Here is a 23,974-nt window from a genome sequence, read left to right on the forward strand (position 1 = left end):
TATACTGCACTCATGAGCATGGGTATGGTTTTATACTAGAAACTCATTTCTCCCATTGAAAACAATGGGAGGGCCAGGATCGGCTAAGAATATTTTCATTTTTTTTTTAAATCATCATCTTCATAATGCATTAATAAAGTGGGTCCAATTCTGTCTAGGAGTGTTCATTTAAAGGCACAATAACTACTTCATCTGATTGATGGAGTTCCCTTGCACTGTCCTTCCATTTAGCGTTTAACCATTTTTAATGTTTTAATACGGAGAGTCCTCAGCAGCCCATTCCCTCTGTGCTGCTTGGGCTAATGAGAAAGATTACTCTGAGCAAGGGGTGGCTTTTATTTGCTGATAGTTTCTGCTGACCACTTTCAGCCAATCACAGCACCCATCTGGTATGAATTGGTTTGGTCAGAAGGAAGTGCGCAATCTCTGCTTTAGCCATGCCTCCAGTAGGAACTGGGCTGTGGGTAGTCACATACCCTTAATGAATGTTAAACTGCTTGAAAAAAAAAAAAAAGAAAAACACTAAATGGAGGGACAGCACCAAAGGACTCCAGGAACTACAACAAATTCAGAGATGAAATGGTTATAGTGCATACAGCGTCAACCAGTATTTTTGATTAATAGGGACGTTGGAGATTATTCAATATTTTAGGTTAATATTAACTGAGGCTCATATTGCTTCAGTACTCCTATATGATCAAAAGTACTACCTTCTTTTCTAAAAATGGTACATTTAAAAAAATATACTAATCTCACAGTACTTTTGCTATTGGTAGCCAAGTTGGAAAAGCCAGATGTCTGTAAAATACAGATGCCTAAAGTCTAAGCATCATATGAAATGTAATTCACAAACATCTCCTGTTCAAAGACCAAGTGACCAAGAGAAAACTTGGCCAAGCTCCACATCATGGACAGCAGGCTGAACTAATTTCATGTGCAAGTTATCTTACCTGAAAAATAAGGAATTTTATAATTTTATTAAGCGGTTTCTCTTGTATGGACAAAGGGAAATGCATCACACTAAGTACTGTCAATCTTGGAGCATTGCTAATTTGTCAGTAGATGTTAGGAGGTATCGGATAGTACCAAGTACATTAACATGTGTCTCACCTGCTTTTATATTCAATTCGTTCTAATTCACCATGGCTTAGATTCAAGTTCATGCCAATTATCCGCCATTCTCTTCCAATCTGCCTGGCAATACTTAACAAGTTGCTTTCAGTCAGATAACCCATCTCAGCATTGCCCAAATTCAAAGGGGGCAACGAGTAGCTGTTTCTGTTCTTCCCAAGTACCGTGTCGGATGATTTTAATTTCTGTACACACAGAACAGATAAAGATTAAATAGTCTGACACTATGTGAACAAAAATGACATCAAAACACAAAGTTACTAAGTTACTCACAGGCAGTTTGATTGGCAGAGAGGCCATCCATTCAGACTCTGGGCCTTTACGGTGCTTTGTTATTTCTTCAGCTAGAGCCTCTGGAACCGACCCGCGGTAAAAAGACACCTGAGGAGGAACATATAAATCAAATTATCATTGTGAGCAGTGGGTGCCCACCACAGGGCTCCTTGCTATTGTCGACTATAATTAAAATAAAATTTTAAAAATCAGTTTTACGCAAAATTTAATTTTTATAGACCTAAAAAAAGCAACACTTTTGTTGGATAACTCTGAATTGCTTTTGACTTAATAGGTGGTGATAGGCACTGTCCAAAGGATTCTGTGACAAGATGCATGAAAGTTTCGTGAACATTCTGCACACAGTAAGTTGTTGTTTTTTTGTTTTGTTTTTACGACAATAAGCAATATTTAAACATTTTAAAACTCACACAAGGACTCAAAATATAGCAGTTCAGAGTGATATACAAGCCACTGGTGGCGCATAGGTTGCAGCAGTGAGCTTACAGAAAAGCTTGATAGATCAAAACACAGTGACATATTTTAGTCTAAACAGAACTTTCTCAGGACAGAAATTAAATGTGTGGTCCAGCTAGCTGGTTTTACTGTAAAAGATGCCACAGGCATTAAGCACTGTGGCATGTATGTATGGTGGCAATAAAGGGTTAAGCTGTCCTGTTGGTATAGTTAGGGAAAGTTAAGTGAAACTTCATGACCCGGTTAGGTTGTTGGGCAGAGTGGGACAAGTAGATGGGAAGATTTGGTGACACAGCTGTTGCTGGGGACAAGAGCTGGCTGGGGATTGGTTGCTGGCCGTGAGCAAGCAAAAGAGCGGGAAGCCAGGTAATTATAAAAGTGGCAGCGCAAGAGCAATCCCTCTCAGCGGTCTTTTAAGACAGGAGAAACACGGATAGACCCCCATGTTGGAAAGCATGGGGGCAAAGTCATCCTCGGGTTCAAGTTCTGAGGAAGGATGTGTGTTAAATGGTTGTATATAAAAAGGCAGTCAGGTTAGCTATGACTGACTGGCAATTAAGTGATGGTGAAAGTTAAAGTTTTGGAAGTAAAGTGAAAAGTTTATGTAAATATGTTACTGTTATCATGTTGTGGTGGTATGCCCCTTTTAAGCTTTAAATAAACACCACGGCCAAGCCCATTGAAATATAAATAAACTGTCTGTGTTTATTGTGTGGTCCAAGTTATTTATGCGAAATATTGCCTACCATACATATTTAGAATGTGTGAAAATATATGCTCATTATTGTATTTCTCATGCAAGAAAAAAATATGAATACTCCATTTTCATTTGGCACTATGAAAATCTGATGGTAGCCTTTTCTGCAATGAAAATTGCCATATAAACCTATAAAAAAATGTTAATTGGATCATGCAGGGTTTGTTGGAAAAAGCAATCCTAACAATGGGTCCCTTCAATCTGGAAGACTTTATTGGCCTTACCTGCCCTTTAACAACACTATTTTCTCTGTCCGATGAGGTTACATACACTTCCTTCATGTTTTTCATCCGAGAGTAGAATATGAAGGACAGCCTGCCACTCACACAGTCAGGGCGCTCTGAAATAACAGAAAATGTTAGTAATCTCATCAGCTCACCTGATTTTAAGGAACACATCTAAATTAAGTTATTATGGTGAAAGGAGGCCCTTGGGTGCACTCTTACCTTAAGGAGTAAACCGTTCTTGAACGGTTTAATCCCAAAGTTTACTTCCAGCGCCAATCTGCATCTTGCCCAATCGGCATCCGGCTTCAGAATCTCAGTTACAGAAAGCATGGTGTGCCGTCTGGCAGCAGCACCAATGATTGGCATAGAGCAGTCAGCTGATGCTCTAAGCCAATCAGTAGCTCCCCAATGATTATATATATTTTTTATGGTAAGTTTTCTGTTTTCATTAAGATGACATTGTTATGGTGACCAGAGTGTCCCGTTAACCCCTTAAGGACACAGCTTCAAAAGTTTGTCTTACCCTTAAGGACACAAGCCATTTTTGCACTTTTTGCTGTTTATGTTCAAACGCAATTTGCATCTGTAATTTATTGCACCAACACATATATATATACACACACACATACACACCATTTTTTAGAGGCCAAAAAGGGCTTTAATTTGATGTCACATATACATAGATAAATTCTCATTAATTCAAAAAAAAAAAAAAAATGCCAATGGGGAAAAAAAACCCAACTTTTTTTCACAGTTTTGGCAAGAATATCGTGTGCATAATATGTCCAGATTCTGAAAACTAATTTAAAATAAATTAATTTATGTGTCTTGATTTATAGACTACATAATATGTGTATGTTTTCAGCTTATTTTGAAAGTTGCAGGACACAAAAACACAAAAGGTCCAAAATAAAATTTCAATGTGAAACAATTTTAGAAGTTGGTATGTTTGTCTTGTTTAGTAGCCATCAAAAAAAAAAATCTAAAAGGGGGGGCGGAGCCAACTGCCGATCGAGCAGGACGCACGCTGTGGGAGCTCCGGAACGATAGCCCTGCTAACGGCTGCAATCGGCCGCAAAAACCTACAGCCGGTGCTCAGGTTGAGAACTAACCTGCGCTTCACACGATGGGGAAACACTCCAAAAAACTCCGGGCCGAAAGGATCCCGGGAATCCGAGATATAGGCATGTTCCTGCAGCAACCGACCAGGCCTGCACCAACAAAGATGGCGCCGGTGGCGGCCTCCACCTCAGAATCATCTGATGCCGAGAGCTTACCGGAGGAGTTATCCACCTTCCCGGAGGTACTTACAGGCACCCACCAGCCCCCAAAAGAGGGAGATACTGCTCCCTCAACAAAAGCAGACATCAAAACCCTCTTACATGAAATAAGGGCCATGTTCCAGGCAGATGTGGCTGGGAGGAAGTGGCCACCCTTACTGACAGGGTTATCAGAATGGAGGATGACATGACACGTCGAAAGTGGCTCAAACAGCCACAGATACTGCCCTTAATTTGCTGCAAAAGAGCAATGAGGACATGCTCAACCGCATGGCTAATATGGAGGACAAGATGGAAGCAAGAAATGTGAGAATTAGGGGAGTCCCAGAGACCATAACTGCTGGAGAACTGCCTCATTTTGTCCGTAGACTCCTTGCTACACTGCTCCCCCCAAAACAGGTGAAACAAGTTGTTATAGACCACCTAAAGCCCCCAGAGCCCCTCCAGAGAGACATCACGAGACATTCTTGTAAAGCTTGTCCGGGACTCAGACAGAAGCGCTATTCTGATGGCAACAAGAGATACCCCCAGTACAACATTTAACCCCTTAAGGACACATGACATGTGTGACATGTCAAGATTCCCTTTTATTCCAGAAGTTTGGTCCTTAAGGGGTTAAGGGGCACCAACTGACATTTTATAGGGACATATCTCACCATACCATCGCTTGGCGGCGGTCACTCCGCCAACTCACCCAGCACCTCCGGGAAAGCAAAGTGCCATATAAATGGGGCATACGCAAGCTGACAGTTGAAAGAGGGGGCAAGATACACTTACTCACCTATCTGAGTCACACCGCTTCCTACGGGAACTGGGACTGCCCGAAAGCGCCTTCCCATTGCCGCAACAGCCCTCCTGGTCAGTGGACCGGATTACTCTGTTTGTCCCAAGAGGGACTGAAAGAGGATCCTGCGACCTGCCACCGTGAAGAGGACTGACACATCACATCATCCATCCCACCATACAACCTCCATGCGAGCTCACTTCTCTCTCTGGGTGTTTGCATGGACACTAAATATTGTTTAATGTTTTTATAATTTTAATTTAATTTGAATTGGCTCCGTTAGTAGTAGCTACACTAGTTCTGAAGAGTTGTATATCCACCCCCCCACTCACCTACCGTACCTAATACGACCAGCAGTTCCCCCCAACAGGTAGACGCTGTGTGATACAGGCTGACAGCAACTGCTTTTAATATTAATACAAATAATTGTCAATGACAGCAGATTGAGAACGAGAAGGCAGATATGACCACAGCAGAAATGTCATAGTTACCACCAGCACCCCCCACCCCACTAACCCAGAAGACCTTAGGCTTTAAATACCCTTTGAAGATGGTTGACTACCCTTTCTGTACTGTACAAGTGAGATTAACATTTATATTTTAAAACGTGCTGTATAACTGATATGTTCTGTTACAATGTTATGACCACGGTTACACTGTTGATGACATGTCTTATGGCAAGTTGTGCACCATACAAAGCACAACAAAAATAAAGAATAAAAAAAAAATGAAAATATAGGGCCTTTTCACTCACTTGCACTTATTGTGACATGAACTGCTGTAACTATATCTTATTGGCTCATAGTAAATTATTTAAATCTCTCTCTTGCAACTAGTGCTATATATCAATAATATCCAAAAAATTAGAAAATTGCAACAGAAAAGTATATCTTTATATAAAGTAGATATCACAGGCTATTTACCTAATGTTATTTTAACACTGTTTACGTAGCCATTTCATCGCCAATCTCTGCTAAATATTGGAGTAAAATTGTGTTTTTTCTTTATTTTGGCATATACACATATATCAAGGTTTTTGTAATGTGTATTTCTTAAAGCTGGTGTGTGCTATTCCTGAACACTCATATTGTGTTCAGCTACATCTGCTGAGTATAACGATACCAGTGGCGTACATACCAGGGTCGCAGGGGTCGCGGCTACGACCGGGCCCAGCCCACCAGGGGGCCCGGCCGCCCTGCGACCCGGTATGCACGCCAGTGTGACCAGCCTCTTCTCCTGGGGGACCCAGGAGCTGGCCACCTCTGGGCCCCCCGAGGCTGGCCCTGCTGTCACCGGGCGGCTGGCTGGCGGGCGCGCAAGGGAGCACTCTCCCCTGAGTGCTCTCAGCCCAGCTCCCTCGCGCACCGCACTGATACCGGAGCCAGAAGATGATGTCATCTTCCGGCTCCGGCATCAGTACGTGGCGGGGGAGGGAGCTGAACACAAAGCACTCAGGGGAGAGTGCTCCCTCGCGCCCACGGATCATTTTCACACCGGGGCCCCATGGGTTGTGTGTACGCCACTGAATGATACCCTTGTTGTATGCCTTATTACTATTCTGTGAAGTTACAATGCCATATAAGAGACAAAGCTATTTCAGTTTCAATAGTTAGAATTTTCATAGATGGATTTGACGGGCCTATGTCTCATTCTGGGGTATTATAGCAGTGTGACTGTTCAAATAACCCCACAAAGGGCTTCCATTTGACAAAGCAGACACCCCAGGGTATCTTGTATGGCGTATATTGTACCTTAACTTGTCACCATTTTATGCCAATGTTTGTGGTGAGGGGAAAAAAATAAATCATTTTTACATACATGTTGCATTTTGCTGAGTATTTCTTACACATGATATGTGCCACTGTCATTAAAAAAAAATATATATACCCCGTTACATCTTCTGAGTAAAGCAATATGCCCAATGTATGACCTAGATACTATTTTGTGAAGTTACAGTGCTGTAAAAGATGTGACAAGTTCAGGTTTTTAAGTGTGAATTTTCATGGAGGGTTTTGATGCGTCTGTGTCCCACTTTGGAGCACTTTAGCAGGCTACATATTTCAACTACAACATTTCTTAAAGAAGACATCCCAGGGTATTTCAAAAGGCATGGGATAATTTTTCCGCTAGCTTGTACCAGGTGTAGTGGCAATAAGCATATTTTTCTCTTTTTTTGACACAGTTTGGACAGTATATTTTGCAAATATTATTTGTGCTACGGCTATATAATATTTCATACGTTGCTCAGCTATGTCGTCTGAGTACAACAATACCCCGTATGTACCTTTGCCAGGTATATGTTGATGTTGAATAGGCACATTTGAGACACAGCCAGTTTTTTTCTCACTTTGAAGTTTTGTGCTGTGTCCATGTTCCATTTTGGAGTAGTTTAGCTGGTTATTCAAACTACCCCACAAACGCATACCAAAAAGGCATATTTTGAACCTTAGCGTGGGATCATTTTTTTTGCTAGTTTGTTCCAGGTCTAGTGCTAATGAGCATTTTTTAATGTCTTTTTTTACAGGTTTTTTTACACTTCTAAAATTGTAATAAACTTTTTTTATCGTTAACCCCTAACTAGCAGTAAGCTGCACCAACAGTAAATCCCCGAATTTCTAGCATAATATATAATTTTTAAATTAAATAAATTGAACCCCTGATTATATAAAAAATAATAGTTAACCTCAGGGGTTAAAACTAAAAAAAGTATAATACTGTGATCTGTATTTTAATCACTGTAGGCAGTGATCAACTGGCAGGGAAGGGGTTAAAAAAGTAATTCATTTTATTAAAGCAGGAGAGGGGGCATTTAACTTTCAATTTTTTTTTCTAATTAGTTTTTTTTTTACACATGGTGTAGAGGATCAGCACTGATTCGTCTCACTGCACTTCACACTGATCGCGGAAGCACAGGGAGGCGGATCACATGTGCTCGCTCTGACAGCCTCTGACAGCCAGAGCGATCACAGCTGCAGGGACAGCGCGATCGGGTGCTGCCTCGAATACAGAGGCAGACCGGAGGAGCGTTAACCCTGCGATCACCGTGATCTGGGGTTAACTTTAGTAAATGACGAAAATTTTCCGTCATGTGTCCTTAAGATAGGACAAGCATGTCGGAAAATTTCAGTTAAGCATCGCGAAGTGGTTAATGATGAAATATTTTACTGCAATGAAATTGCAAACAAGGCAGAAGCTTAGAACAATGATCGAGAAAAAGCCAAAACAGTTCCAGGATATACTAAAAAGGAATACTCCACCATCACCATGAGCTGTAGGGCCGTGACACCCTCCACCCTCATTGGTCTAACAATTCTGGAACATTTTGACTTTCTGCAGGGCACCATTCCAAGCCTCAACTACTTAAATCAGTTCCCCCGTGGATGGTTAATTGGCCAATAGCATAAAAGCATAATCAATCTCAGCCAATGAGCTAATCCCTGCACTGGCAAACTGTCTTAAAATGGTTTGACTACTAACAATGGGTAGGGGGTCACCATCACACTCCCGGACTATATCAACTACAGGACGTTACAATGGTTATGGTACTTATGGAGTGTTTCTTTAAATACAGTGTGGATTTCTAATAAACATTTGTTAAAAATAGGGGATGAGAAAATCCTGGGAAAATTCTCAATGCAGGTGCTTTAGAACGCAAACTGTTCTGTTTTGCAACTGGGGTTCTGATGGCCTTTAATTACTACACCTGAATGAAGCTTTAGGCCTTGTTCAAATGCTGCAAAAAACTGCTCTCCTTCAACAAGATCAACCAGATCAGAGGGCTCTGGGCCTTTGTATCTATCCTTTAGCTTTTTCACTGTGTTATCCACCTGAGGAAAAAATATATATATATTATTACATCAATGTAGTATAGAATTCTCAGTGAAATTATTGTCGTAATTTATTTATTACAGGGCTTCAACGTATATGCTTTTATGACAGTACCCTAATAATTAAAATGGTTAAACCGTCACTAGATGAATCATTCCTAACCTGTGTTCCTACAGCTCTTCCCTTGTCCTACCCCTAACCAGAAAACAAGGCTGTGTTACGTGTATCATGCCTCCGCAATTGGAGTCTATTCTAGACACACACTTACAAATCATGCTAAATCAAAAACATTCATAAATGTTATACAAGAAATGAAAATGTCATATTAACAATTTAAATGTCCTATTAACATGTCACTGTTATTACAAGCCCTCTGTACACATAATATAGCCCTTTAAAAAGTATTGGCCATCGTATTCATGTAAACCCTTATAGGAAGGGAAAAACGTTAACTGCAAAATTCAAACTAAAATAATCAAGCGGTGACTAGTGGAGTTGAAAAAAATTGTTCCAGCTATTTTGGTCTAAATTTTACTATTCGAGAACATTTCATGTTTATATTTACACCTGAATGGTGAAATTTGATGTATAGTAACTCACACAGTTTGTATCGACTTTGTTAGTTGACAAGTCAAATGTCATGCACTCCACACATGCAGATATCAAAATATAAGCAACGTTTCACTACTTTACATTTTTATTGCTCTGAAACTTGCAATGGTCAAGGAAATAGATTCCATTTCTGGGTGAAATTAAAAAAATCCTCTAATACAGGACAGATATGTTATTCAATGAAAACTAAAATATCTTCAACTTTTGCCCAGTTTTTAATGAATCTTAAAAAGACACAATGGGGGAGATCACAGAGTTCTGAAAGTGGTCTGTTATTTTTAATCTATGATATCTTGATATTTATTACATTGTTCTAAAATTGGTCTATAAAGTGTTGGTTTTTCTCTGCTTAAATTCAGCCATTTTTCCTCTCAGAATTTTCATTTCAGAAATGACTGACAAAGATTTGTGGAAAAAAGAGAAGTGAAACAAAATACTTTCCCACAAGAAGGAAAACGAATGACAATTTAATAAATTACACGGTTTATACACCAACAAGAAGAAGAAAAAAAAAAGTGCATAAAATAAGCTTTGATTACAAAGAACCTACACTGCACATAATTCAAATGCAGAAAAACAATCTGACAAAGCAATTAAAGCAACGAGGAGCAACAGCATTCAATATGTATACGAGGTTTGTCCATAAAGTATATAGACATGTAATATAAAAAATAGAGAACATTTTTGAAGAAGATACAAGAAGCATTATACATAGGACAATGATGCCTCAGTCTCCTTCAAAGTAGGCACCATGGGACCTCACACAATTCTCCCACTGTTTAAAACCCTCTTCAAAATCCTTTGTTGGAATCACCATCCGCTACCTCATCGTATTTACCTGAATCTCATCGACTGTCTGAAATCTCTTCCCTTTCAAAGGTGATTTTAGTTTTAAGAAAAAGCCAAAAGTCTCAGGGACAAATATGGTCTGTAGGGGGACTAGGTGACCTGGTCGATTTTATTTGCGATGCACTCATTGCATCGTCCCTGAAAGCCTTCTGAATCATCCGAATAGTTTCCATGGAGGAATGTTCAAGCTTAATGCAAAATTTGATGCAGATTCGTTCTCATTCAGTCTTTTTGAATGCGACAGCCACACGGTAAACATGCTCACTCAATGGCGTCTAGCACCCCCACTGACTAGCACAGTGAAATCACCATTGTTCATGCATGCGCATTCCAGTCCACTATCCTTGGCTGTCAGGTTACATCGATGTTGCACAAACCGTTCGTTATATTAACAATAGCTGAATACTTTCCAGACAGACTATATATATAATATTTTTGTGTTTTGATCCTGAGGAAAGTCCACAAGCTGGACTGAAACGTCAGTTCTTTTTTAATGAATTGAATAAAGCATTGAAGATTTTAATCTCCAACCGTGAGTGCAGCTATACTTATTGCTTTTTTTGGATATTTGAACCCTGGCTGGCACCCGGCAATGACATTTTGTACCCTTATAGCTTGAGTGCAAGGATTCTTCCTGTTTTATATATATATATACATACGGTATATAAATATTCCTTACTGCTTCATAAAGAACACTGAAATGTGCATTGTAAAGGCCGTTTCCAAGTACTGATAAGGGTTTTTTCACCCTACATAAGTGCTTTGTTCGAGGTCTTCCAAGTCTACATCTGGGTAGGTTATTGAATTGGAAATAATAAGAACTGCTACAGCAAATATATCCAAATTTGCAATATGATAACTGTAGGTTTGATTTCTTGATTGAACTGGGGGAAAAAACAAAAAATAATAATCCACATGGACTAAACTCTGAATTGTAGCAAATGGAATTTGAATGGTAAAATGGAGTTTAAAATAGGAACACTGTGCCTATATCTGAGTTAGAGAATTTTTAAAGATCACCTTATTTGTGTCATTCAGGTTTCATCCGCTAAAAATCAAAGTTTAGTGACTGGCTGCAATGCAAGCCATGAGTATCTTGCCATACTAACCTGCTATACTGAGCAAGGCAGACCAAGCAGTGAAAGAGATCACACATTTGAACTATGAGATGAAACAGGTTCCGAGTTGTATCACTGGGTTTTTACATAGTCCTGTTTCTTATAACTTATGAAATACAGGAAATACAACCACACAGAAGATACATGCAGGATCATTACATGCCACTACTTAGCTGTAAAAGGCTGGTGTTCCACACTATTTAGGGTACTGGGGGAGTAAAAGACAATGAGCTTTTCAGAATGCACATTAAATCATTGGAAAAGAGATCAGATAGTGAGATGTCTGTCATTAAGAGTTGTGTGTGACATTAAGCATAAGGAATAATTTCTTCAGGGTCATAATTGTCATAAATATAAGATAAAGATTAAAGGATAAGATGAAGATTAAAGCATCATGGCCACTTCATTGGTTTGAAGTGGTCATGGTGTCTGGAGTCTGTATGTGCAGCGTTTCACTTGCTGGTAATGTAACTCCACCTCCAGTAGCATCATTAGCCAACCCAGAACAAAGTTCCCCTGTTCGACAGCACTCCACGCTTCCTGAATCTGAAAATTCAGGAGCTGGATGCAGTCTGGAGGAAATGGACATTGCTGCCTGGAGGCAACTTTGGGTAGTTTCACCCCCTTGAGGTAAGGGGTAAGAATGCCTCCGGGTACCTGCTTGCACCATAACTTCATTTAGAATTGGAGAGTCCTTTTAAGTAACACTTTTTCAGTTGTTTAAAATTAGGCGATAAATGCTGCTCAGGAGAAAGAGAGCACCTATTCTGCCTTCTACAAGTAGTTTCTGACCTGGTGGTCCATACGGTGCAGAAGAGACTATGATGTCACTTCAACCAAAAGGAAACTGAGGTCACCAGAAGACTGAAGTGACACTAGGTGGTTCTTGTATCTAGTGTTATATCTGCTTGTGATCAACCTGTAGTAACTGTGTTGAGAGATTGTAAATTCCAGCTTTATCCTCAGGGGCGAACTTAAATGGATAGTTTAAATCTCTTGATAGAAAACTAGTCAGTGAGTACAATTGGTAGTATATTGGTGTACAATAGACTTAATTTATTTAATTTAATGTCCTCCAAAATACAGATAAGTACAGATAAGCCCCGTTAACGATACGTTATTGACAACACACCTTACTCTTGGTAACACACTGTAGGAGCACTTGCTCTGGATCCCTCTTTCTCTGCAGGGCAACAAAGTGGACTTGATACATACGCAGGCGCTTGTAGACAGTTTTTGCTAAGTCACCAACGTAGGATTTGGTGGTGTACCATAGCCAATACCTACAGAAAAAAAAACCACAAAGAGGAGACTCTGATCAATAATGTGATAGCATGGGAAATAAGTAACATTAGAAATCATCAAAGGAGAGGACATACAAAAAATAATTGAGGTCATCAATTTAACCAGGAAATGTGAAGATTAAGTCGAAAAGTCAAATTTGATTTTTTTTCTCAACTGAGCTATGTTTCCAGCTTGGACCTTGATGTAATATTTTTGGATAAGCTTTTCAAATAATTATAATCTGTTTGAAAAACTTTCAAGATAATTTATCTACAGACCTAGAGACGTCACCATTTAAAAAAAAAAAATGTTTTTTTTTTGTAGATCTATCATTTGGAAGGTTTTGGATTATCTTAATAGCTTATCTAAAAAGTTAAAATTTGGTGGCCTCGGTTCTTCTGCTGTAAAATGTCTGATTCCCTTGTCATCACTCCACAATTTAGTGGATAGACAAAAATAGTCTAGAAAGAATGGACAAGGAGAGAGATAGACAAAATGGCTTGAAAGGAAAGTCTCACCATGAGAAATGATCCACTTCAAAGCGGGCATAGATGTGAGTGATCTCCAGTACGACCTGGCTTGTTATATCTGTCCAGTTCTGTGCTTGTTTGTCTCCATGTAGGAGAACCAGGCAAGATCTATCCAGACCAGTACCTGTTTCTCAAAGCAGAAGGAAAACAAAAGACATGTTCAGGCATCATAATATGAAAAAATGGTATTGGGGTCACACGCAGAACTTACATTTCCCAGCAGTGATGCGGCTGTAAAGACCAAAATACAGATTATAGAACAGAGCAAAAACACAGTTTTTAATCTTACATGGCTATTTAAAATCACCTATCTTAGCAAACAAATATTGGAATTCGGTTCCCCCATATGGCTAGATTGTGTTAAGCCCTCCACTGTCAGGTCCCCTGCCCACGCGGCGACCTTGCTTACCTCATCACCGTGAGTGGCATCATCTGGTCCCTGTCTCCATACTGGCAGTGTGTCTGACGCTGCACGCTCCAGAGCAGCTTCCTTATATGTGTCCTGCACCCGGTCATGTGACCCGGCACACAGTGATGACTTCAGAGACCACAAGGGAGGCAAGAAACACTAATTGGAGGTTAGCCAATCAGACACACCCTGTGTGTATATAAGCTAACCCCTCCCTTGCCTCAGTGCCCTGTTGTGGTCTTTGGTTTACCACTGAGTGTTGCACTTGTTATTTGGATTTCCTGGTTACTGCTATTTGACTTTTTATCTTGTTATTCCGTCTCTCTGTTTCCCTCTCTGTTTTGACTATCCCTTTTTGCATAACCCGGCCATTCTAAGGATCGGTATTGCAATTCTCTCTCCTCTGTCCTGTCTGTGTGCTAGGGTTCCCTAGTGAACATTACATCAACTATTTCACAGTACACCAATATTGGTGGCTCCTACACTAATTTTAACATGGGAGACAACCATTTAGTTACGCACTTTACTTTTTAACTCCCATATATTTAGACTATGATATATAGTTACTATGCACTGGCACTATTTGAGAGTAAGTATTGTGGTTAGCATGCTCGTTTCCCATGTTAAAATTAATGTTGGACTGACCAATATTGGGGTACTGTAAATTAGTGTTGGGCTTAACACAATATGACCACATGGTGGAACTGAAACCCCATATTTGTTTACTAAGATAGGGAATTTTAAGTAGCTTTGTAAAACTATGTATAATGTCTTTTTGTTTGTGCGCTGTTCCTTTATCTGTATTCGCATGCATCCTATTAAAGCAGAAGATGTTTAAACTAGCAGAAGCTATTTACTAAAGTGTATTCTTATAATTTTTAGGCCACAATATCCAGGGTTGGCTCTTGTCAGGTGCACTGCACTCAGACCGACTCATCAACAGGCCCTGCCAGGCCCATTTGGATATTGGGCAAACTGGACAATTGCCTGTTGGGCCACAATGGACATGGCACAAGGCCATAAGGAGAGATCATTTTGCAGAGCTGGTGCTACCCAAGTGCCAGCCTTGCTGTGTGCCCGTTCACGGGCCCGTGGATAGGTCAAATGTAACCCTCACCAGCTCAGGGCTACTTACAGCAAGAGAGGAGAGGGAGCACCAGGGAGGCTCTAGCCTGTACTTCCAGATATCCCTTTTGTGAGCTATGCATTTCTGAATGTTGCCACGAGTTACCATGACAAAGCTACAAAACAGCACAATGCTGAAGCTCTCTAGAAGAGTGTATGCAACCTGTACTTTGAGTAGATGAAGGCTAGAATCACTAAACACCACCAGGGTTTTCAATGCTCCCCTTCCTGGCCAAAGATAAGAAGAAATAACGTTTTAAAAAATATATATAATATAAAAACCATTAAAAATGTGATGCCTCACCTGTTACTCCTGGTGGGAGGGGAAGCTGGATTTTAACAGGATTTAAGAAATTGGCAGTTGAACTCTGAGATAAGCATAGTAGGGGGCTCGTGAGGGAATTTGAGTCTCCTGTGATCTTCTTCAGCTCCTTTGCACTAACTGGTAAAACCTGGCAAAAAGGGGGTAAATCACTAAAACTGAAAGTCTTGCAGAGGCAGACAGAAAGAAAGCCTACCAGAAGAATGAGGATTAGTTTGACGAAAGAAAATACATTAAAAGAGGAATTACTAGGAGAGACATTTTAAATGTAACAATTTGATTACTAACTTGCATACGAACTGTTCTTGTGTCATTAGTTGCCCCGGGAGGGAAGAAAACTCGAATGCCATTGTCCACACTGGAGAATAGAGTGTTGCCCTCTGCTGGAACCTCACAGTGATCTTCCACCAGACGTGAGACCACAAAGAACCATGAGAAGTGAAGGGTTCTACAGGTAGCCTGCATCTAGATTGGATTTAAATAAAATAGAAGCTTAGTTACATCGACTTATGTATAAAGTCAGTTTGTGTTGTTCATGAAAGTGATACATTACATGGTAGTAAAGTCATAAGATGTGGCATAACGCAAAACAAAAGGATGGAAATGTTTTTATTTTTGATGGTTCTTTGAAGAACAATAGGTGCCAGTCACAGCAAGGTAAGTGTCACACCTTTAATAAACCGTAGATTAGATTGGAGATTCCTCACTGTAGCAAGGATCTCCTCTCCTACTATACTAAACTGTTCGTATTCCTGATTATGTCATATAAAATAAATTAAAATGTCATGTATGTATGTATGTGGAGGGGTGAAATATTTATTATTACACATTTTTCTTTATCTGTTTTAAGGCAATAATGACTATTGTGGCGGAACCAACCTCGCCACTGGCCACTGGAGGAGCCTGGTCGCCCGCCTCCTGCCGCTGGACTATGGTCCCATGTTTAACACTGTTCTTTTTCCCTGCAGAAAGGCTGGTTCATGCCTTTCTGCGGACTGTTAAAGTCACGAACACCGCTGAGCCGCCGACCTCCCTTCTCCTACCTGCAGTCAATTATCCAAACACCAGTCCATTCGGTACTTTACTGTTTAACCCCTTAAGGACCAAACTTCTGGAATAAAAGGGAATCATGACGTGTCACACACGTCATGTGTCCTTAAGGGGTTAAACCATGCTACCCCAGATAGCTATGCCATGGAGCCCAGCCGTATACTGAAAGACTGTATGAAAGACTTTGGCTCCATGGCGATTGAATTGTATGTATGTGATCTGAGCGCTATCTGGTAATAATGTGCGCTCAGATCTAAGCTATCTGGGGATAGGTAGAATGTGTATTTTCTATGTGATAAATGTAACAGTATATATTTTTATGTCTTTTATTGTCCTTTGTCTGCCATGTGGTTAATGGAGTTTTGCCTCTGTCCTTGGAGATAATTGGATTACTTCCCAATTATCTCCAGGACAGAGAGGAGGGATTATAATGCATTGTGGGAGTATTTAAAGGTGTAAGCTTGTGATTGGTCCTTTTACCCTTTGTGTCCCAGTTTCCCATCTGGTCCCCTAGGGGAGTGTACACCAGGTGGGAGACCTGCATAAAAGCCGGGCAGGTAGCCCCAGTAAATCAGTTCTGCTTGACCCTCAAACGAAGTGTTGTCTCGTTCTTGGGGGGAATTGGATTGTATGCTGTTATAGTGTGACTGCCAGGAGTGTAAACTGTTTCTATGGTTTTTCCTGTTCGGCTGTTTACAGCATTCGTGTGTTTCCTGTTCGGGAGTTGGAGTTTTCATGTGTTTGCAGAACGGGAGATTGTTGATTGCAGTAGCTGCCTGTGCAGCTGAAAGGGGAATATCGCCTAAACGGTTTTTAACCTCTTGCGTGCAAAAGGTCCGTTACAACTAATATATACATACATGATAATATAAACATTGAAGGTAAGTAAGCAGAGACTACCTTATAGATGTCATATGAAGTGACAGTACATTACCTCGTTGGACCTCTTCACAGTAGTGGTATGCAAGTCAGTCCAGGTTTGGCCACTTAAAGTCCTGATTACAATCTCCCGCTTCTTCAAAGACCCTGGGGAATTGACAGGAATAGCAATATCCACATCCTATTATAAGAAATAGAGGAAAGATTAATATGTAATATATCCAAACCTCCTAATAATCCAGCCTTATTTAATATATTGTATGATTGCTATCTCTACCAGTACACAAAACACCTCATTATGTTATCTCTCCTCTCAAGTGAGAAGATAACACTTTGTGCAGCTTTTAATTATATATAGGTGAGCAGAGGGACAATCAAAGGCCACAACAAATCCACAAAGATAAAAAGAAGAAACTAAAAAAAATGAATTGCACCGTTTGCCACCACCTAAATAAAAATTTCACCCATGCCAAGACAGGTAAACAAAATACTTATTCAAAAAATTCTCTAAATACAGTGAGTAGCCTCACCTGGTGGAACTGAATGCCATGGGGTCGTAACTCCAGAATTCTACTAAGAAGGATATCATGGTGTTCAAGTTTCACATGTTGCTGGTCAGGAGGCAGAATTTGGAAATAGATTGTGATGGTGGAAGTGACAGCTCCGAAAGGAAAGTAAATCTCGGTGCCACATGGAAGATAGACACGGCATCCATTGGGAATGATGAGGAAACTGCAAATAAGTATAAAATTATGGCTTACAAAAACAAGTTAATGTAGGGTTATTTCAGGTGAGTGAAATTACAAAAAAAAATTTAAAATCTACTGGTCCATGGGACTAAAGTGGTAGCCCAATCTACTTGTCCTGACACAAAAATATTTGATTTACAAAGACTGTCATGCTTCTGATCAGGTCAGATAAGAGACCTATACCGGGGTTGACTTTAGGTTCTTTATTTGTAAACTTTGAAATAGTTAGTCAAGCAAAGCAATGCAGGACTTAAAGGGAAGTGGAAATAAAATAGACAAAGGGAGAAAGCAGAACCTTTAAATGAGATTACAGTTAAGTATATTGAAGGCTATAAAATAAAGAGTTTAGACAATAAGTCCCAGACAGTTTATAAAGTAGCAGGAAAACCTATAAATGAGATTATAGGAAGAAGGTGGAAGGAGAACCTATAAACGAAATTATAGGCAATAGGTAGAATGAGAACCTATAAGCGAAGTTATAGGCAAGTTTAAGGAGCGATACCGGAAAAGAGAGTTAGGCAACATTGGCTGAGAGTGGTCAGCTGATGCTCTCAGTCACTAAATGGTGACGGCTGCTGTCTGGATTCTGCAGAAGCCTAAGAGCGTCACTGGACTACCAGGGAGCATCTGAGACCAGCTGGGACCCAGCATGGTTTACAAACCATTGCTAAATCATTGCTAGATCAGGGTACTCCTGGTATCATAAGCACTACAATGAAATATAGTGGTTACGATGATTGGAGTAACCCTTTCATTTATTAAATGCTTTGGTTGAAGCTGATACTAACTGCTTCATAAATAGTAGGAAGGGAGATTGCAAGATCAGTGGCAGAATAATTGTGCACAACAAAGTACAATAATCTGTTATATACAAGTTTGAAGTCTGCAGAGTTTCAAATTGTTCCTAACTAATCATTTTAATGTCTCTAATACTGTTACAGAGCAAGATTGATGTGAGAATCTGACCTAAAAAAACAAACAAACAAAAACACAATGCTTTCAGTTGAGGGGGGGAATTTACTAGACGCAATTCCCAAAATAGTCTAGTACAGATCCCCAGGGCACAAAAATAGATCACAAAATGTGTTCCAACTGAATAACACTCACCCCACCCAATCCTGTAACCACTAGTCAAACCAATATTATGATAACCAGTATCCAAACAACATTCACAGCAAATCAGACACACCGTATTGCACAACTTGGAATATAAGAGAGTTTCTGTATAGTTACTGAGGCAAAATATAGTTAATGATGCAGAGTATCACTTCATACCGATCATCTTCACGTTTTAGGTGGATCTCCTTTATCTCCAAGCTTCGAATCTTATCTGTAAAACATAAGAGACACCATTAAACCATTCAGTCATGTGTTAATTAGATGGAAGTTATAGACGTATAGATGTAGAAGTTCGCTATTTCAGCCTATTATCATACTCCAGACATCGTGTAAACAGTTTAACCCCTTAAGGACACATGATGGAAATATTCCGTCATGATTCCCTTTTATTCCAGAAGTTTGGTCCTTAAGGGGTTAAGGGGTTAACCATATTACACAAAATGGTGTCTAGGACCTCCAGGCACCATACAAATTGAGATGATGTTGTTATGGTGCCTGAAGTGTTTCTTCAATAAAAAACCTTTCAACATGTTTCTAACTCGGTTTGGACACAAATCAAGATTGCAATATCCGATTGACATATCCTGGCCCAATGTATATGAACTGGGACGCCCAGTGGTGATATGCTGATTGTTTTAAACATACATGTAAGTTATTAAATCTTTTTTACTACACTCTGGAATTGCACCTTATTTTTCTATATATATTTTCTCTTTTGGAGCAAATATCTCCAAACTACTGATGGGAGTGTGAGGATGAACACAGAAAATCTGGAGGAAAAAGATTACACTCAAGGCTTTTTTACATCTGAAAATTTGTGAGTGGCCAATTGCTTATTATATATCCTTATTTACTCCCACACAGTTAAACGCTATGTTTTTCCATTTTATCTGTGTTTAGCAGATAATCCCCTACTCTATTTTGTATGTATGCTGAAGACAAGAGGAAGTCTTTGGGGATCTTTTCCAGGAAACTTCACCTTATACAGGGAAGCTCCATTTTTTGTATATTATCACTGTTTTCACTGGGGTTGTGTTCACATATTTTGTTTGTATATACCAATGTATATGAAGTCTGAATGTAAATGTGCAATGGATGTGTTTTGTTGAGTCTGCAGATGTACAACCACAGAGAATATTTTGTAAGTTATTCTACTCATGGTTTTCAAAAACAAAAAAAAATCATAACCGTCCCGCCCTAAATATTAAATAATGGAAGTTCTCCTTTTAAAATATTTAAGCTCTGCTTCTTTGTTATAGTTTAATCTTGCCCTAAGAAGCCGAGGATTTATCTTTTTTTTTTTACTTTTTTTGGCATTGAGACTACCCAGGTGACGCTCATCCTTCTATTTTTAAGAAGCTATGTCCTGTAAACCAATAATGAGGTTAATTTAGCGGAAGATCCTGTCATTGAACCAGGGCTAAAGTTACACACTGATAATTCATTAAAGTGAGAATTGTCATGAATTTAAAGTTAATTCAAAGTGAGGCAGGCAGGCAGGCCGCGGAGAGATCACAGCGGTGCGGGAGAAAAGGTAAGTAAAAGTAAAGTACCGTTTCCCTAAACACTGAGAAGGTCTCCGTTGCGTCAGGAATACATGTTTGTAATCCTAACGCTATAGTGTTGCTTTAAGGCAAAAGCAGCTAAACCAGAGAATGTTTCTGTCAGCTATGCTTCTAGTTTGGCTATTTTGACCTTACCTTTGAAATTCACTTTGAATTCCTGGCAATTCTCACTGTAGTGAATAACCCTGACAGTATTTGAAATTTTAAAGTTTAAAGGACCACTATAGGCACCCAGACCACTTCAGCTTAATGAAGTGGTCTGGGTGCCTGGTCCAGCTAGGTTTAACCCTTTTTTCTATAAACATAGCAGTTTCAGAGAAACTGCTCTGTTTATAAATGGGTTAATCCAGCCTCTAGTGGCGGTCTCACTGACAGCCGCTAGAGGCGCTTCCGCGCTTCTCACTGTGATTTTCATAGTGAGAAGACGCCAGCGTCCATAAGAAAGCATTGTGAATGCTTTCCTATGAGACTGGCTGAATGCGCGCGCGGCTCCTGCCGCGCATGCGCTTTCAGCCGAGGAGGAGAGGAGGATGAGAGTCCCCCGCCCAGCGCCGGAGAAAGAGGTAAGTTTAACCCCTTCCACCCCCTAGAGCCCGGCGGGAGGGGGACTCTGAGGGTGGGGGCACCCTCAGGGCACTGTAGTGCCTGGAAAACAAGTATGTTTTCCTGGCACTATAGTGGTCCTTTAAGTTATTGATGCAATGTTTATTTGTCTTAATCCCTGCACCAGAATGCAGAACTAACTAAGGTATGGATAGATAAATAAAACAGAAAAAAAATAATTTTCATTTTTTTCACTAGTCTTGTCCAGGCAGTGGTCCATAACGCTCGTTGCAACAATGTAATGATAGTGCTTCACACTTATGAAACTTTAACACAGCAAGCTTGAAAGCTGTGTCATAAAATAAACTTGGGTTACAATTTAGAAATGGTCAAAAAAACTTAAATGTTTCCTTCCTTTTCCGTAATTTCTCTTCGATACTACTGCATCCCCCCTTTATTTAATGTCTGCGGAGAGCATCAGTGGTTCATTACCACAATCCTGTCTTTTACGGGATATTTTCCCCTTTCAATTTTTTGGCTAGTGATATTTTTCCTCAGACTATTTCCCTAAATTATTCATCACGCACCACCTTCAAACAAATCCTATATTTTATTTTTTTAGGGCATTTTTTTTAAATATATTTGAAACACAACACTGAATCCTTTGGGGGCGGGGCTTAACCGCAGAAGCGAGCGGATGCCATCTTCCCAAGCTCCGGGGATTCGCAGCACAATCTGCCTAAAATCTAGAGAGCCCCGGCTCATCCAGCACCATACCCACTGATACTCGCCTCCGGACGACAAACGGCGCCGATACATGCCGTTCTTTCAACGCCCCGGGCAGAAACAGCAGACTAGGAAGTCTGCGGCCTACCATCCCCACCTGAACCTGTGCGACCTCCTGAGGCCGCTCCCGCCTCTGAGCACACCAGCTCAAGACCCAGCCTCCGAAACAGCAGACCCGCACACAAACATGGGAAGGAGATCCCAGAAACCAGCACCGGGTGTCCCACAAGACTCGAGGGATATTGGGACCATGCTTCAGCGGCAGGCCCAATCCAAGATGGCGGCCGCGGAGGTGAGTGAGGCCCAAGCTGAACAGCAACCCATCACTCCTAGGGACCCTCCATGGCAGCCTTCCCCACAGTCACAGGCCTTATTTACCCCAAGCCCTACAGGGGGATCTAATCTGGCCACCAAACAGGACATCAAAGACCTGCTGTCCGACATAAAGAAGCTCCTGGCAGCTGATGTGGAGCTGGTCAGGGCTGAAGTGCAAATGACCACAGACAGAGTCCGTGCCACAGAGGAGGACATCACAGGCCTAAAGCAGGATATGACTGTACTGAGAGACTCAATGCACTCTATACACAACTCCCACCTCGCTTTTGCCACACAACTAGCTGCGATAGACGATCGCACCAGGAGCAATAACTTAAAGATATGGGGAGTACCAGACGCAATACAAATAGAAGAGCTCCCACACTACATCAGACGCCTGGTGACAACTCTATTGCCACCAACCCAGGCCAAGAAGCTTTCCTTTGATGGCATCTTTCGGCTCCCAAAGTCTCCTAGAGCACCGCCTACAGCTATGAGAGATGTAATTGTCAGATGCTCCCTATCAAGCGACAAAAGATCACTCCTGTCAGCGCTGCAAAACAAGACACCCTTTTCTTTCGAAGGAGCTACCCTGACATTTTTTCAGGACCTCTCACGGCCCACCCTGCTCTGGCGGAAATCACTCAGCCCAGCCACAACACTCCTGAGAAAGGCTGGAGTGCCATACAGGTGGACATTATCGAGAACCCTCCTGGTTAATCACAACTAGACCACAAACAAAATTACCACCGTAGAGGAGGCTTCCACCATGCTCCACACTCTGGGCCTAGCAGTACCTGCAACGACCCCGAGACGCCGACAAAGCACCCACAACTGGGACCCGGCCACCGTGATCCCCTTTACACCTCAAGGGCAAATGACAACACAACTAGAGACCTGACTACGGCCACAGACACTGTGGCCGAAGGCCTTACAGGACTGCTTAACTGTGGTTGGAGTTGACAGCAGTTTAACCAGTTATTGTAGTTTTCTGGTTTGTTTCTTATGTTATGTATTTTTCACTATTTTTAGGCTACGCAGCCCAGATGACGAAGCATACCAAGCTCACGTTTCTTAAAATAACCTTTTGGTGCTGAGGTTAGACCGGAGGGTACTCCCCCCCTCCCCCCCCGAGGCATGGATGGCTAAAGCTCTGCTCACGCAGAAAGGTGTGTCACGTCACACCTCCCTTACTTCTCCCCCACCCCCCCGCGGCTCCCTAGGTTAGGGGCCACGCAAGCAAGAGCCGGTTGTTAGCATTGTAAAGGCCGACTTAATAGTTGGTCCTCTCCTGTATTCAAGCCCCACAAAAGCAAACACAGGCTCTACTTCTACACATGATTGCATGTAGGAGAAATACGTTATTATTTTTTGGCTTCTCACCGGGATTATATCACCCCGTCCTTATCGTTATAACTAGGTACCTGAGGCTTGCAACCTACCATGTTTTGTTATTTGATTATATTACAAAAAAAATGTGCAACTCTCATTTATGACATGCTTTACCTGTTTTCATTATACTTACCACAAATGTCATGATGTATTACACGCTTTTGTTCTCAAATGCACAACAAAAATAAAGAATTATAAAGCACTGAATCCTTTAACTCTGGTTAAAATATAATTTTAGAAGACAAAAAATCTGTTTCTCATTCCCTGTTAAATTGTGAATTGATAACTTACCTTCAATAGTAGGGAATGACTCTGGTTCTCCTATCGGGTTTCCTTTGAGGTGTGCACAGGAGCAGTTTAAGATTTCTTGGGGAACATGACGTAAGCTATTGTACATGAGGTTCAGATTGCACAGATCAGGCAGACTGGCCAGGCTGGCGGATATACTGGCAAGCCTGTTGTTTTGAAGAATAAGCTGTTTTAAAAATGTCATGTGACCTGCAGAGTGAGACATAAGTGAAAAGGTCAACAGATTTACTTTCTCATATTTAAATTGTGTTCTAAAATTAT

At 40.8% G+C, this 23,974-nt stretch overlaps 1 protein-coding gene and 1 long non-coding RNA gene across 2 annotated transcripts in view; one reads left to right on the forward strand and one right to left on the reverse strand.

Moving 5' to 3' along the window:
- LOC134578261 (uncharacterized) overlaps window positions 1-23,974 on the forward strand; it is a 550,797-nt gene that overhangs the window by 500,490 nt on the left and 26,333 nt on the right. The window lies entirely within an intron of this gene.
- Window positions 1-23,974, reverse strand: part of PIDD1 (p53-induced death domain protein 1) — a 33,974-nt gene that overhangs the window by 1,846 nt on the left and 8,154 nt on the right. The window contains exons 4-15 of the mRNA XM_063437991.1: window positions 23,696-23,902; window positions 18,960-19,014; window positions 17,466-17,667; window positions 16,991-17,116; window positions 15,295-15,471; window positions 14,989-15,136; window positions 13,139-13,274; window positions 12,469-12,619; window positions 8,633-8,756; window positions 2,863-2,978; window positions 1,405-1,512; window positions 1,111-1,316 (exon numbers count right to left, since the gene is read on the reverse strand). Of these exons, the coding sequence (XP_063294061.1) occupies window positions 1,111-1,316; window positions 1,405-1,512; window positions 2,863-2,978; window positions 8,633-8,756; window positions 12,469-12,619; window positions 13,139-13,274; window positions 14,989-15,136; window positions 15,295-15,471; window positions 16,991-17,116; window positions 17,466-17,667; window positions 18,960-19,014; window positions 23,696-23,902 (1,756 nt within the window). The remainder of the gene's footprint in view (window positions 1-1,110; window positions 1,317-1,404; window positions 1,513-2,862; window positions 2,979-8,632; window positions 8,757-12,468; window positions 12,620-13,138; window positions 13,275-14,988; window positions 15,137-15,294; window positions 15,472-16,990; window positions 17,117-17,465; window positions 17,668-18,959; window positions 19,015-23,695; window positions 23,903-23,974) is intronic.

The sequence above is a fragment of the Pelobates fuscus genome, chromosome 12 (assembly GCF_036172605.1).
Source record: "Pelobates fuscus isolate aPelFus1 chromosome 12, aPelFus1.pri, whole genome shotgun sequence".
Classification (NCBI taxonomy): Eukaryota; Metazoa; Chordata; class Amphibia; order Anura; family Pelobatidae; genus Pelobates; species Pelobates fuscus.